The following is a 15,890-nucleotide window of genomic DNA, read 5'->3' as shown; positions in this document are numbered from 1 at the left end:
TAAAGGTTGGAATTAACAGTCTGACTGTAACACTGTGCCACAATACAACGTTTACTTTATAAACATTCGGTGATCTGATTGGTCAAAAGTCAGACTATAACCCGTGTCTTCGCATACTGCCTCCTATAAGTCCTATAACCACTTTTAAGTTCTTTAAAAGCATGTTTTTTTAGCGCGCAAACATGTCTGAACTGAGATCGCGCGCTTGAGCCAGTGATTTTCGAACACAATGTTCTTGAACGCGCGAATAATAGATTGAACAAAACAACACACAGAAATTGTTAGCAGCAATGCATCCGACCAGGTTGTTTTTAGTACGGTTTGTAGGGACTATTAAAATAAATAAGTAACTAATAATGTAAAAAATACGTGGACAATATAATGGGAAACCGACTTGAACGACAACGTCAACATCAGCAGTCCGATGCAGCGAAAGCAGGAGTTGTGGCGGCTGCTGCTCCCGTAGCTGAAGAAGAAAGTAAAGACGCACAGGATTCCGATGTCCAGCAAGACGTTAAACAAAGTCGCAGTTATACCAGTCTCATTAAGAAAAAGTCCATTGACCACGAGTTACTGTTCAGGTCAATTCAGTTACTAAAGAATGAAATTCCCAAAATGAACGTTGACTTCGTGGAGCAAGTTCTTAAAGATCTTGTGATTGTTTCCTTTCACAAGGATGAGGTCACCACCCGGCTGCTGACATTATCTTGGACGTCTGGCTTGATGTGCGCAGCTGCTCACGGAAAACAAAACATCTTGGAGTTATTTCTGAAATATGGAGATGAATTGAATCTTACACAGCGTGGAAAACGTCTGAATCACAAGAAAATGGATAAGAAATACACAACGGTTGGTTTTCTTCCTTGCGGTCGTTCAAGCTATGAAAACATTGCATCAAAATGCGCCACTTGTTCATTGCGTCTTCAGCTCAGAAAGGGTAGCAGATTAAAGAAGGAGATTCACGATCATCGGCAAGGGGTAACACCACTACATATTACCGTAAGCGCAGACAACATCGTCTGTTCAAAACTCTTGCTCAAACGCGGCGCAGACGTGAACGCACCAGACGACAAAGGAATGCTCCCGATATTTTATGCCGCGAAAAAGGAAAACGGGCGGATGTTTAAAATACTTTTGAATGCTGGCAGTGATCTGTTAACAAGATCACTGGATAGGAGGACGATACTACATCATGCAGTCAGCACATTTATACACAGATCAGATTTTGCAACAAAACAGTATATTTTAAAGATGGTTTTTAGATCAACTCAAGGGAAGTATTTAGGCATTAACGACTTGGATTCGATGTTGGATACTCCGCTGCACATTGCCGCAAGGAACTCTAACCCATCCGCTGTACTTTATTTGATCAAGAAAGGCGCGCGCGCCGACTTGCCAAACAGACAACGTCAGACGGCTTTCCAACTTTTTATTTCATACATGGGGTACTTATGTTATAACAGAGTTCATATACTTTGTGAAATTTTAAAGACAATGAACAGATTAAATTTACGTTATAAACCTAACGAGTGGGTACCAAGAATTTTAAGACGAACTAACCAGAAACGAACGGAAAGAAAGCTGCTAGAGGCATTAGACGTTTATATCAATCAGCCATTTTCACTACAGTTATTATGTAAACGTGTTATAAAAGAAAGCGAGAAGGTTACCCACAAGATTAAAACTATTGGGATGTCCACAGAATGGCTTGGACTTAGGTTTGATGACTTTGATGACGACAGCCCGGAGAGTGCCATCAAACTCTCCTTCCCAGATAATCTACATTGGAGAACATAAATCACAACATTTATACGTTTTCAGTTATATACTGAAAGATTTACAAAAATTAGTATATTTAAAAAATATAATAAATTTATGATGCCTAAATAATTTCGCTTTGTTTTGTCCTTTTCTTGCGTAAGCTTGACATACATTTCCATTTCTAAAAAACCCACTTTATTCTTGAAAGAACAAATAATACATTATGAAATATTACAGAATATAAGATTTAACATCCCCTCGGGATGATATTATGTTCTCGGGGAATTATATATCCCTCAGCTGCTGCTTCGGGATATACAGTATATATTTCCTCGAACATAATATTATCATTCCCTCGGGGATGTCAAATCTTATATTTCACCTCTAAGCAGGCAATATCTGTATAATATACTATACGAAGACTATTGATCCCATTTATATTTATTTTACTCCAAAAGTAATCAGAAAAGTTAATTTTATAGCATGCCATATAACCTGTATAATTATGTCCTTTTCTGTCTTAAAGTTGAAGTGTCTTGGTCAAAATTAAACTTTTTTTTCTAATATAGATTATCCCAAACAATGATTTATAAATACTATTGATTGAAAAAGAACAGAAGTCAGACGAATACTTTTGTAAAGTTCAGTGAAAAAGAAAATTAAATCTAGACTTTTACTTTACAATTGTTTCGAAATGTAGGTGTACTTAAATTAATACCCGATTCTGCCAATTAAATTGCTATTTAAAGCACACAATGATTTAGCATAATTGACACTACTATTCATTTGTTTTATGTATTGCTTTCACTAACCCAAACTTCAATTTTAAAATATTTATTTAGATTCTGGCACATCCACCAACTCCCGTATATCAAATCGTATCCATCAAACAATGTTTATACACCTTTCGACAGATTTATTCAATAATATATACAAGTTGTGTTCCAATACTTTTACTGGATCCATTCTGTGTCATGGTGACAAGCTTGTTGTTGACATCAATGTTGAATATGCCATTCATGGGTATGGTTGTTTTGCCTGCTGTGGGTTGATCGTAACGTGGCATGCTGCGTGGGCCGAGCTCTGGGTTGTCGTAGTAGTAAAGAGTAACTTTATTAGGATCTGTAAGAAAAATGTGAATAACAATAACACTTCCCTTAACATTTTGAATATTAAACAACTAGATGAACGCCGCGAAAATATATGTCGTAAATTTGCTACAGATTGTATTACATCTAATAAATTCAAGGATTGGTTTACTAGAAATCCTGAGCTTTCTGTTAGACTTAGGAAAAGAAAAGAATTTGTTTAGCCCCTATGTAAAACAAACCGATACTATAATAGCCCTATGCTTTATCTTACACGCCTCCTTAATGAGAGATAGACTTTAACTCAGTAAAACTAAAGACATTTTTTGAAGATGTATAAATAAATTAAACATAATATGTGAATATGTACAAATAAATATAATACTACTGTAAATAACTTAATAACTCCATAATTTTCACATTTTCTAATTTTATCAAATTTCATAATCTTGTAAATAAATAATCAATTTCCATATTTCCCTTATTTAATTAATTTTTAAATTTGTAGATAAATTTTAGCTAAATTTGTATTTTTATGTATTTTTCTTGTGCAATATGTTTGATTCCACTTTTATTTGTTCTTTGATTTCTATGTGCATTTTATATACTGTTTTACGCCTGTTTTAAATGTTTTCATATTTGTAAGTATCATGTAATTCAGCCATTGGCTGTGATTTTGATGAAATGAAATGAAAATAGTGTAGACAGAGCTTAAGCTATCTAGTTTGATAGTGTAGACAGAGCTTAAGCTATCTAGTTTGATAGTGTAAACAGAGCTTAAGCTATCTAGTTTGATAGTGTAGACAGAGCTTAAGCTATCTAGTTTGTTAGTGTAGACAGAGCTTAAGATTGTACAACCACAAAAGTTTCAATTGTAATACGTCATTTAATCTTCTAAATAAGAGCGTGAAAATTGAGCTTGTTGTGTTAGAGTTGCGATTTATGAGTTGAAAATATGAAATAGATCCTAAGCTCTGTCTACACTATCAAACTAGTTTTTTAAAAAATGGATGTGCCCAAATATGGTGGTAATATGCTTAACTATGGTAGTAATATGACATCATCATGACCTTATATGGGCACATCACCAAATATAAAATAGTTCTTACTCTTAATATTCCTCTCTTGCTTGCACATACGACGAGTAATCTTAGGTAAGGTGTCATGTTGCATTATGGGTAAAGAGAATGAAAAGAAACCACTTCCTGGTTGAGGGTTCACCATGGTAACAGATACAGAAGGCTGAAAAAAGAAGATTGGTAAAGTAATACTACAAATCTAAATATTGAATTAACAAATCTAATTATCAAATTTAACATTTTTCTGATATAGCAAATTCTTAATATAAAATTTCAGAAAAATGTTAACAGGTTTTTAAAACTTAGGCAACATTTGGTTTGGATATGTTGCTGAATTAAACTTAAGCCATATTATTACGAGATCAAAAGAACTATATTTTCACCTGAGTATAATACGTAGAATATGGTTTTCCTGGACAGCACTCCTCTTTCACCTTGGCGTCACCTTCTTCAGAAAATTTCACTTCTAATCCTTCAAGCTGAGAAAGAAAAACATTAACCATTTGTAACACATACAATGTAATTTAATACTATTAACAATTCTAGATATTAAAACAAGCAAGGGAAATTTATGTGATGGGTATAACAAGAGTTAAGGTTGTATTTTCAATTCTTGAAAATAAGACAAGAAAACAAAATACAGGCCAAGCATCTTACATCCACAGTTTGAGTTAAGTACTCCAAATTGTCTTCAAGAACTTTTTTCTCATCAAAATCCAACTCCAAGTCAAGAGCTCTCATCCCATTAACCGCGACATTTTCCTAAAAAAGAAAATAAAAGTTTCTTATTATACTGTAGGACAATTATATTCCCTAATTTTAATTTTCAACTGTTATTTTCGTAGTAAAGATAAATAAATGCAGTAAAGTTAGTTTACCTTGCTTTGTTGTACAAATGGCATAACTTTTTTCATATATTTCTTCAGTGTATCGATCGTCTTCAGTTGATTGACAATTTCTTTGTTTTCTGGGAAAGTTCCATTGTTAGCCTAGACAATAAAGAAACAATTGAATAATTCAGTAAATTTATCAGAAGGCTAGATAGTAAAAAATGTGACTAAGAGGCTTTTAATCAAGCAAGAGCGCTGTCTACACTATCCAACTACCTTGTCAAAAAAGTGTGATATGCCCAAATATGGTAGTAATACGACATCATCATGTCCATATATAGGCACATTTTTTATCACATAAAGTTTGATAGTGTAGACAGAGCTTAAAACAAGTGTCAAGCTAACCTGATACATCTGTTTCAGCTTGCTAAGGATTGTACTCTGCCATGGAGGAAACGTCTTGGCTACGTATATAGTGCCGTGAGTTGGCTTCTGAGGTGGAGGCATGCCTTTCTGTTAGAAAAGAAAAACTAGTTTTACATTTTTTATTTTTATAGATTTATATTTAGATATAAACATAAGTTTTACCTATAAATAATAAGAAATATGGAAATAAGTAAAAAAATATGCCATTTTTTAATGTATATTACCTTCTGTTTTTGTGGCTGCGCAATATTTTTAACTCGAAGACGGAAGTCATGAGCCGAATCCATGAGATATTCAGAGGAGCGAATTAGGACCTCATCCACTTCTGAGACAGTTGGCCAACTTGCCTTCATTATGGAGCCCTTCTTACCAATTAGCCCCCATATATGCTCACACAGGTGAGGACAGATGGGAGACAGAATAAGGGCTTGCATCTCAATGAATCTAAAGATGAGGTCGTGGTGCATACCTTCCATGGCAAGCTCTCGATATTTATCTCTAGATGCCTACGAAGAAAAAAAAACCAATCCTATAAATCTGACATTATTAGTTAAAGCTCTGTCACAAGACATCTCAATTGGACAGTGGTTTCAAAGACAGCCTCAATAATTGGACTACAATTAGCTGTTGGTACCAGTAAAGGCAATTTCCTTATATATAACCACCAAACCAATAAAATTATAAAGATCTGTCTACACTATCAAACTTTATGTGCCCATATGTGGACTTAATGACATCATAACACTACCATATTTGAGCACATCACACTTTTTTTTGTCAAACTAGTTTAATAGAGTAGACGGAGCTTAAGGTTGTGATGCATGGTAAATGTTTTGTTAGAAATACAGTATACAATGTTTAAATTGTTTGTGATAATATGAACATATACATAGCTGCTATCAACAAGTTCAATATCTATCTATAATATTAGGTTCAAGTCATTTGCATACTCCCTCACCTGGAATTCATAAAAGCCAGTCTTAAGTGCTTCCTTAAATAACATCTTCTCATAGTTAGAATCAGTTGTCATTATTCCTTTATTCATCTCCTGTACAAAGACTCTATCATTGTAACTATCAATTGGTCCAGTACGTAGAGTTGATTTCAGCTCCAACATTTCTTTGACCCAGTCGAGGAACGTGTAGAGGCGGAGAATACCGGCATCAGCCATGCTCTCCACAAAGTTGGCATCTTCAACAGGTGTGTCACCAGAATCAGCTAAGGCAAGACGCATACCTGAAAGGATTTTGCACAAAATATATCAATTTCATCATTTTTTCTTATATAAAGTTTAATAAGTTTTTCAAGAAAACAAAAATAGTTGTCAAATAGATGTCTAGAATTGAATTCACAACTTCTTGCAGTTAGGCATGTTATAACTGAACCGAGGATTAGGTTTAGAAGTCAAGCTAAAGTAGTCACCAACAAACAGCCTTCCTTTCTTCTGTGCTTCTATGAATGGATAACTAGTTCAGAGCAGTAATGCTTTGATTGATTGTAACGTTTTGATTTTACAATCAATTGGGACATTATCTCACACGGATACATTTATAACTGAACCCAGGGATGTTGGACTGGAGGTTAAAGGTCAAGTCACATACCATCAGCAGAAAACTTGTCAATCGCTTGTTGTAGAGTAAGGAAGTTGCCAGTTGATTTGGACATCTTCTCGTTGTTTAACATTAGATGACCATTGGTGCGAATAGATTGCGGCCACCGGCCTGGATTGTCAGGCCAGATTGCACAATGATTGTAAAGGAAATACGTCAAGTGGTTTGGTACAAGATCCTTGCCAGACACACGGAGGTCAACCGGATACCAGTATTGAAACTCCTGACGTAATTTGTTGAGTGATTTTTTTGATATCTTGGATTTTGACGGCAGTTTTGTATTTGAAAAGAAGATATAATCCCAAACGCTTCTTGTCATGTCTTCAGGTCTATTTATAGAAAAATGATCAAACATCATTAATGTAACAACATTAATTTTACTACGATACTGTCTAATGTTATTCTACAATTCAATTCGATTTCTTTTATTTCAGAAAATCTATCCATATCAACAAATCTACAAACAGAATAAGAAAAAAGAGAATTCGCAAACTCTAAGCTTATATAGGATACTTCTCCATCTGCAATACATTTTTGAGTTATATGGAGTATATGTGTACACTACTTCACTTTTGAAGGGTGTAAAGTAATTTACACTTTGGTTCCACAAAGATGTTTACGATTGGGAAAGAATGAGTAATGAAGAAAATTAATTTAATATGTTCAGTTTTCTTCAGATGTCTCTCAGTTCTTTAAATACACTTACGCCCGTATTCTTAAACCGGACTTTAGTCGTAGTTCGAGCTAAAACTAAAAAAATGACGTCATTTTAATTCATAAACCGAACTTCAACTAAATCACCGACTAAATCAGGCCAACCTCGACTAAATCGAGACGGATTTTGATCGATTTTTTTAGTCCTGGAGGGGGCAGACTAAATGGTCGACTAAATGGTTTTTAAACGATGTTTATAAAAAACGTAACAGTCATTGAGTTGTTATATTGGCCAGATATTGAAGAATGAAATATCTATATTTATATTAGCTTAATTAAATATACATTGGTATAAATTATAATAATGAAAATCATCTTTATTTACAACTGTATACAAATTACATTATTTTCTTCGCGCAAGTCCGACTTGAGCTACGTCACGCCATAGCGACAATGGGAGATGCGGCAATTCACCACGCGATGGAATGTTTAGGGGGCCTATCGCTTTCTTGTCACGCTATGAAGTGCGTGGTTCGTGGCGATCATACTTTGTTGGGGGCCTAGAAAATATAAAAGTTACCGTACCGCCATGGTTCCTAAATATATTTTTAAGATTTTATTTGTTGTTAATCAAATATACTTCACTGTTAAATTAATACTGATATTGTTCTAATAATTAACGATTAAAATTATTTTTCATGTATATAGTCCTGATGCGTAAAAAGTGTTGTAAGAAATGGAAAGTGATATCAATGCGCAAAATTTCGTCTGCTCCTCAAATACTCTCTTGTCATTGGCCAATGTATAGCCTTTGTTACCAAGACGTGTGCAACTCGACTAAAAGCTCGACTTCATTAAGTCGAACTGCAAACTTCGACTACTTCATTTTTGAATCGAATTTGAAGTAATAGCTCGAACTACGACTTTTCCAAGTCGAACTTCGAACTACGACTAAAGTCCGGTTTAAGAATACGGGCGTTAATGCTAAGTACTTGCTTACAACCACTTGCTACATCAACAAATAACATAAAATTAGAACTCCATAATATTTCTTTGGCAACTTTTAAATCTTCACTATAGAAATCATATGTATTAACCTTTTTGCCTCCACAATTGTAAATAGTTTTATATCTCTTTTCTTTCTTTTTGTTTTTCTTTTGTATTTTAGTTTTGTTATAAATAATATGTTTACTGAACCACTTTGGAAATCAGTACATTTGTATTGAAAGTGTATTTCAGTTTAAAGAAAGAACAAATAAATAAATAAAATAATTACTGGAAATGAATAATATTTTATCTTACTTTATACCAAGCGGTCCAATAGTTTGTCCATTAATGACACCTCCTTGTAAAAGATGGGCAACTGTATAATAAGCCATGTAGATGGTAGAGTCAGACAATGATTCTATTAAGTACTGTTCATCCCATGGAACTCTCGAACCTAACAGAAAAATAATAATGATGATGATGATGTCATGATTACAATGATTATCGTTGGAGTACCCCGAACATGCATATGACCTTAGGGGTGATTCTTCTACTACAAACATGCAAGGTAAATTTGATTTTGATATAAATGATATGAAAATGTCCCACCCTAAGAATTATTTAACTTTTCGCAAGTATATGTACTTAGTATCAAGTACAAAGTATGAACCAAACACCTGACTTTGATTGTATTATAGGCTGGAACATCAACCAATATCATTGTTGAACCAAACACCTGACTTTGATTGTATTATAGGCTGGAACATCAACCAATATCATTGTTGAACCAAACACCTGACTTTGATTGTATTATAGGGTGGAACATCAAGCAATATCATTGTTGAACCAAACACCTGACTTTGATTGTATTATAGGCTGGAACATCAATCAATATCATTGTTGAACCAAACACCTGATTTGATTGTATTATAGGCTGGAACATCAACCAATATCATTGTTGAACCAAACACCTGACTTTGATTGTATTATAGGCTGGAACATCAACCAATATCATTGTTGAACCAAACACCTGACTTTGATTGTATTATAGGCTGGAACATCAACCAATATCATTGTTGAACCAAACACCTGACTTTGATTGTATTATAGGCTGGAACATCAACCAATATCATTGTTGAACCAAACACCTAACTTTGATTGTATTATAGGCTGGAACATCAATCAATATCATTGTTGAACCAAACACCTGACTTTGATTGTATTATAGGCTGGAACATCAACCAATATCATTGTTGAACCAAACACCTGACTTTGATTGTATTATAGGCTGGAACATCAACCAATATCATTGTTGAACCAAACACCTGACTTTGATTGTATTATAGGCTGGAACATCAACCAATATCATTGTTGAACCAAACACCTGACTTTGATTGTATTATAGGCTGGAACATCAATCAATATCATTGTTGAACCAAACACCTGATTTGATTGTATTATAGGCTGGAACATCAACCAATATCATTGTTGAACCAAACACCTGACTTTGATTGTATTATAGGCTGGAACATCAACCAATATCATTGTTGAACCAAACACCTGACTTTGATTGTATTATAGGCTGGAACATCAACCAATATCATTGTTGAACCAAACACCTGACTTTGATTGTATTATAGGCTGGAACATCAACCAATATCATTGTTGAACCAAACACCTGACTTTGATTGTATTATAGGCTGGAACATCAACCAATATCATTGTTGAACCAAACACCTGACTTTGATTGTATTATAGGCTGGAACATCAACCAATATCATTGTTGAACCAAACACCTGACTTTGATTGTATTATAGGCTGGAACATCAACCAATTTCATTGTTGACAGTTATAGTTATTTAATATCTAGCGACTAGTATATAAATAGAGGGTAAAATACATCTATAGTATTTACCCAAACCATAGCTCCTGGAACAAGCATGTTCTCTTAGCCAATCCAAGGTTGCCAGAAAGTTCTTCCGAGTCTCATCGCAATAACTGGAAGAATAACAAATATTTTATAACTATAATAACCATAAAAATTAAAGATAATTTTAAAAACTAGTACCAGAAGAAAAATTTACTAATATTTTCGACTATATAAAAGGTTAGTTAAAAAAAACCAAATAGGACAACAACTTAGACTTACGTATTCGCGTTTTCCAAGGCCTTGGTAGTAAGTGCTTTCCACTTTTCTTCACCATAATCCAAGAACCATTGATCACATAGTGCCACCACGCATTTATCACCTGACCTGGATGTGACCTTTCTTTCAGGTTCCATGTACTTGCACGCCTCCTTGCTGTCGTACATCTTCTTCTGTACAAGTTTCTTTACATCCTGGACCTTTTGACCTTTGTACTCATCTACAAGCATCACCTGTGAAAGAATAGTTTTTCTATATTCAGTAATTTTGTTTTGTATAGTTTAAAAACATTATAAAAAGATGAGAGGTGTTTAAAGGATGCCAAAATGAGCCAACAAACTTACCCCATCATAGAAGCCTTTGAGATAGACCTTCTCTTTAGCCTCCTGTAGTTGTATTTTGTCATTTTGGCTCTGGATCTTCATCTGCTCACACACGGTCACAGCCGACAAGTTACCAAAGGATGGTACATCAATGATTGGCACCGGTTCGAATGGCAGTACCATGTGATCTGCTACACCAAACTTCTCTCTGAAAGCCTAAAATAAATAATTGCTTACATTTAATTGTTTAAACATTAATTTGATTCAAAAGAATAAAAACTATGAACAAATTTAAATGAAAACTTACAGCTTTCTTTTTCAAGTCTCTAAGCGCAGCAAAATCATCCGGTGAGTCCGAGGGTACACTGGTCACGACCCCTGAACCTTTATCCTCCTTTATGGTCAGCATAGGTAAGGTGTAGATGACCTTATATGAGGTCAGTGGAGCACTGAGAGCCATTCCCATGATATCCTGTAACCAATGAAATCAGGGGTTACAACAACAACTGAAGGATCCATGTATTATACTTGCACTGGAATAGTATACACTGTATGGTATTGTATAGTTTTACACTATCAAACTTTATGTGACCAAAAATGTGATGTGCCTATATATGGCCATGATGATGTCATATAACTACCATATTTGAGCATAAAATTATAACCACCATATTTGAGCATATCACTACCATATTTGATAGTGTTGACAGAACTTCAGTGTTTAATTATATGTAAACAAATGTCTTTTTGTATCATTAACTATTGTATTTGTTATATTTCACATACCTGCCCTGTGATGTTTGCTACCACATCAACTTTGCCTTCCTCTTTAAAAAATCCTTGGAATGACATATTGCGGGCTGCCCTCTTAGTGCTTATGAACACTTCACCGTCTTTGGTCTTGTAAGCAATGTACTTAATGTCTGGGTGCAGCCAACAATTTGTCTGCCCATACATGGTCTCTGGTCTCAGAGTAGCAGCAACAAGAAATATATCTTTGTCAGAAAGATGTCTAAACAAAAAACCAAATATGAGTTAAAAGGAATCTTATCAATTTGTGAAGTACTTTGTTATTTTCATTTCATTTCATTTCATTTCACATTGATTCAATTAATGAAAACTTAAACAATGTAAACAATATAAACAAATAATGATTTCATTAATTTGGATCAGACTTAGAGGCCAAGGCCTGTCTCAGAAAGACCCAACAAAACATAAATACAAAATAAAAATGTGTACAAATTAGGTAAAATTGGCATAATAATAATAGAATATTTATGAATGATAATTTTCCAAATAATTAAACTTAATTTGATGTCTGAATATTTTTGCATTTTTACATTTTTTTAGATTCTCTTTTAAGTTATTCCATAATTTAGGTCCATGAACTGTAATAAAAAATTGGCTTTTGCTAAGTCTTACAAAAGGAACATAAAGTAAATTTGAGTTCTTAAGATAATAACTATGGACGGTCTTTGGTTTTTTAAATAATGATATTATAGAGAATGGAAGTTGACCTTTAACATATTGGAACATAAAAGTAAGTATTTGTTGTCTATGTAAATCTATTACTTTTAAGATATTAAGTTTTTTAAACAATGGTTCAGAAGTTGAGGCAAATGGTGCTAGGTTGATAATTCGAACAACACGTTTTTGGAGTTTTAGTAACCTATCCATGTTTGAAGGATAATCACTGCACCAAATAAGGTTGCAATATTGTAAGTAAGGAAGGATAAGAGAATTGTATAATGTAATTAAAATATGTTGAGGGAAAGTAAACTTCAGTTTATTTATTATTCCTATAGATTTAGATACTTTATTTGCAACATAATATTGGTGCGGTTTCCAACTTAGATGTTCGTATACAATTATACCTAAGAATAGAGTTTCAGATTTTTTGTTTATATTTTTTCCATTTAAAGTAACTTTTAAGTTTGATACGTTAACTTTCTTTTGGAGTGGATGAAATAATAAATAATTAGTTTTTTCGATGTTTATTAAAAGTCCATTTGCATCAAACCAAGAACCAGTATCAGTATCAGTATATATCTTTTTTTTATATTCTTTTTTTTATTTTTTGAGAATGGATGAATTACATCAGCTTACAATAAAAAGTACAAATTTACATAAAATATAGAACTCTTAAGAATTATAAAATGTTTAAGTTAACATAATAAAATTTAATGTATTTAATAGCTTATTGGCAACAGGTACAAATTAATTTCTTTTACAGTTACACCTACGGCCATGAGGCAACACTTCAAATTCCTTATAAAGAGCGTGGTTTAAATATTAATTAAATTACTTCAGTTTTTCTGGGTATGGCTTATTTGCTTTCATCTTGATTAGAGTATACTCTTGTGGTCCGACGCCTTCTCCAGTCTGGCGGTCGTGGTCCATGCATGGTTGCCCATCCTTTGGCGAGTAAATGGTATAACGTTTACCAAACTTAATCTTGTTGCCTTCTTTTAGATGCAAAAACTGCCAACGTACAAATGAATCGTAGAATGGGTTCACATCGGTTGTGTAGAATGTACGCCGCCAATCGACCTGCAAAACACGTTGCAAAATCATGTACATTTTTAATAGATGTCAGGGTACACATTTGTTTTTGTTTCCAACTAGGGAAAAATTTCTACATAAAAAATTGTTTAGAAATACTGCTAATAAAACCAATTTTTGTATTGCATTTTTTGTTACACAATTTTAGAAATGTGTAGCAATAAGGTTGTTTTCTATAGCTTTTGCCTTGCTAAACTGGAAAACTTTGTACTTAAGACTGCTTTTACAAAACACTTTATTTCACGATATTTATTGTTATATTTTGTATTACTATTTTATTTTGTAGCTGTTTTATTTTCCTTTGAAGGAAAATAAAAAATTCTGAACATTGATAAATAAACTACATCAATACCTTTATACCCATGCTGCGTAAATCTTCCTTAGCTCTTGGAGGGAAGTACTCAAACCAGTACATGGCATCAGCAAATTTGGGGATTTCTTCAGCAGGAATTCCGAGTGATTCCATTATCTGCCACTGGTAGTTGGCAGTGCCTTTCTTTGCAGCCAGTTTACTCTTTCAAAAAAAAATGTAAATAATGTTATTTCCAAAGATATTTAATGTTTTTGTTATACAATCTTTCACACCCGTTCTGACATGGTTTTGGTTTGGCACCGTAAAATCAAATTGAACGTCAATGCATCGATTTCACAACGCTCCACGCGACTATGCGGCTATTGATATGCGCGTAGCCACATACAAACAAAACATCCAGGACCTGAACAATGCTGGAACAGGTGTGAAAGATCCTTTATAAAATTGTAAATCAGTTTAAGTACTGATCGATAGCGGCATAGTGATAGACATAATTCTCATGTTACCTTCTTTCCTTTTGACTTGTCTTTAATAATAGGCTCTGAATGAACAACTACCTCAACCTCAATCTCCTCTGGAAAATCAGGTGGACATCCAAAGTCCTCTATCTCTCTAGCTAATTTGTCTGCACAGGCCTAGAAAAACGACATTTATTCATTCATTTGGCATTTATTATCCTATTCACTTTGAAAATACTTTGTAAAATAACTATAGTGAGACATTTAATGAAAAGGCTTGAAATGTGACATGTTTTGAGAAACTATTCTCATCATCAGAAGGACAGAAAACAATGCGTCACTATAGTTATTTTAACTCGAAACTTTGTAAAATATTATTCACTTTTAAAGTTTTAATGACATTACCTTAATAGGCATACCAGTACAATGGAGACCGAATGGAAACAAACAATGTCTGCCTTTTAGACGTAGATATCCAACGCAGAACTAGAGGAGAAAAAAATGCTTTAATCAATATTAGTGCGACCTATAAATGTAATTTCATTGTTCAAATCAGTTTAATGAAAGTACTTTCAACTTATTACAACAAATAATGCAGTAACTAACCTCACATTTTGAAAGTGAGAATGTGTGTCCAAGATGAAGACGGCCATTCATGTATGGATAAGGAAAAGTCACCATATACTTGTCTTTTCTGAAAAAAACATTATCAATTAAAAGTATGTCTTTGGAAAGTACTTTTAGTTTAATAGTAGCTGAACTTTGCATACTTATTACAATGTATAAAGCTTTGTCTACACTATCAAACTAGTTTGACAAAAATAGTGTGATATATATAAAAATATGGTAGTGATATGACAACATCATGTCCATATATGGGCACATCACACTAACTTTTTTTGTCACGTAAAGTTTGATAGTGTAGACAGAGCTTAAGAAATATTAGTAACTGTTGTTACCCTGATTCTTTGGCACCATCTGGAGCATCCTCCTCAAACATTTTGGCATCATCCCACTTTTTTTGCACGTCTACCTCAATCCGTCTCAAGGTGGTCACCTTTTGAGTTCCTTTCCTCTTTAGGTCCAGGCCTTCCATATTTATCACTGAAAAATAAAAACAACTTTTTAAATTTGATTTGCAAAATACAGTATTCAGTAATTAATACTTTCTTTTCTCTTCTGGAAGAGGATGAAAAACAAGAGTTTTCAATCAATTAATAAAAAAAAAACAAAATTAGATTATTCAATATTTCTGTAACTTCCATGTAATCATCTTTAAATGTAAAATACAATCAATACCTAGGCATACCCTAGGCATAATTCTTAGTTGAGCCTCCTCGCCGGCGATACACGCCTGATGCGACTTCCGCTCTCGGTCAGTTTCCTTTCCTACCTAGCTTAGCCAGGGTCTAGGCCTAGAGGCCTAACTACTAGCTAGGCCTAGGCTAGACCTATTTAAATATTATTTTCTTCGGTATTGACACAACCGAATTACACAATATTTTATACAAAATAAACACAACTTATTTAAAAAGGATACCTACGGTTATTCTAGCCCAGTCTGTTGGTTAGAACCTGTGTATTTCGTTGATATATATACCTTATGTTGGGGGCTGATGCAAGTTACCGTAACACACAGCTCAGCACCGGCCA

At 33.8% G+C, this 15,890-nt stretch overlaps 2 protein-coding genes across 2 annotated transcripts; one reads left to right on the top strand and one right to left on the bottom strand.

The window, feature by feature from the left end:
- Positions 1-265: 265 nt before the first annotated feature.
- On the top strand, positions 266-1,879 carry LOC140050473 (uncharacterized). Its single transcript, XM_072095685.1, has one exon. It carries the CDS (start codon positions 382-384, stop codon positions 1,795-1,797), a length of 1,416 nt encoding a protein of 471 aa, XP_071951786.1. The 5' UTR covers positions 266-381; the 3' UTR covers positions 1,798-1,879.
- Positions 1,880-2,579: 700 nt separating this feature from the next.
- LOC140050470 (leucine--tRNA ligase, cytoplasmic-like) lies at positions 2,580-15,871 on the bottom strand. The gene is made up of 22 exons (XM_072095682.1): positions 15,782-15,871; positions 15,197-15,341; positions 14,844-14,931; positions 14,643-14,723; positions 14,286-14,414; positions 13,819-13,980; positions 13,210-13,454; positions 11,691-11,916; positions 11,212-11,376; positions 10,926-11,120; positions 10,585-10,814; positions 10,351-10,433; positions 8,751-8,889; positions 6,786-7,123; positions 6,143-6,420; positions 5,409-5,690; positions 5,164-5,271; positions 4,807-4,917; positions 4,586-4,690; positions 4,312-4,407; positions 3,959-4,091; positions 2,580-2,883 (listed from the first exon to the last, which is right to left on the bottom strand). Exons 2-22 carry the CDS (start codon positions 15,331-15,333, stop codon positions 2,678-2,680), a joined length of 3,537 nt encoding a protein of 1,178 aa, XP_071951783.1. The 5' UTR covers positions 15,334-15,341; positions 15,782-15,871; the 3' UTR covers positions 2,580-2,677.
- Between the last annotated feature and the right edge of the window lie 19 nt (positions 15,872-15,890).

This window comes from Antedon mediterranea, chromosome 5 (genome assembly GCF_964355755.1).
Source record: "Antedon mediterranea chromosome 5, ecAntMedi1.1, whole genome shotgun sequence".
In the NCBI taxonomy this organism is placed as follows: Eukaryota; Metazoa; Echinodermata; class Crinoidea; order Comatulida; family Antedonidae; genus Antedon; species Antedon mediterranea.
Note: the sequence above shows the minus strand (reverse complement) of the source record. Positions and strands in the feature narration are given on the sequence as shown.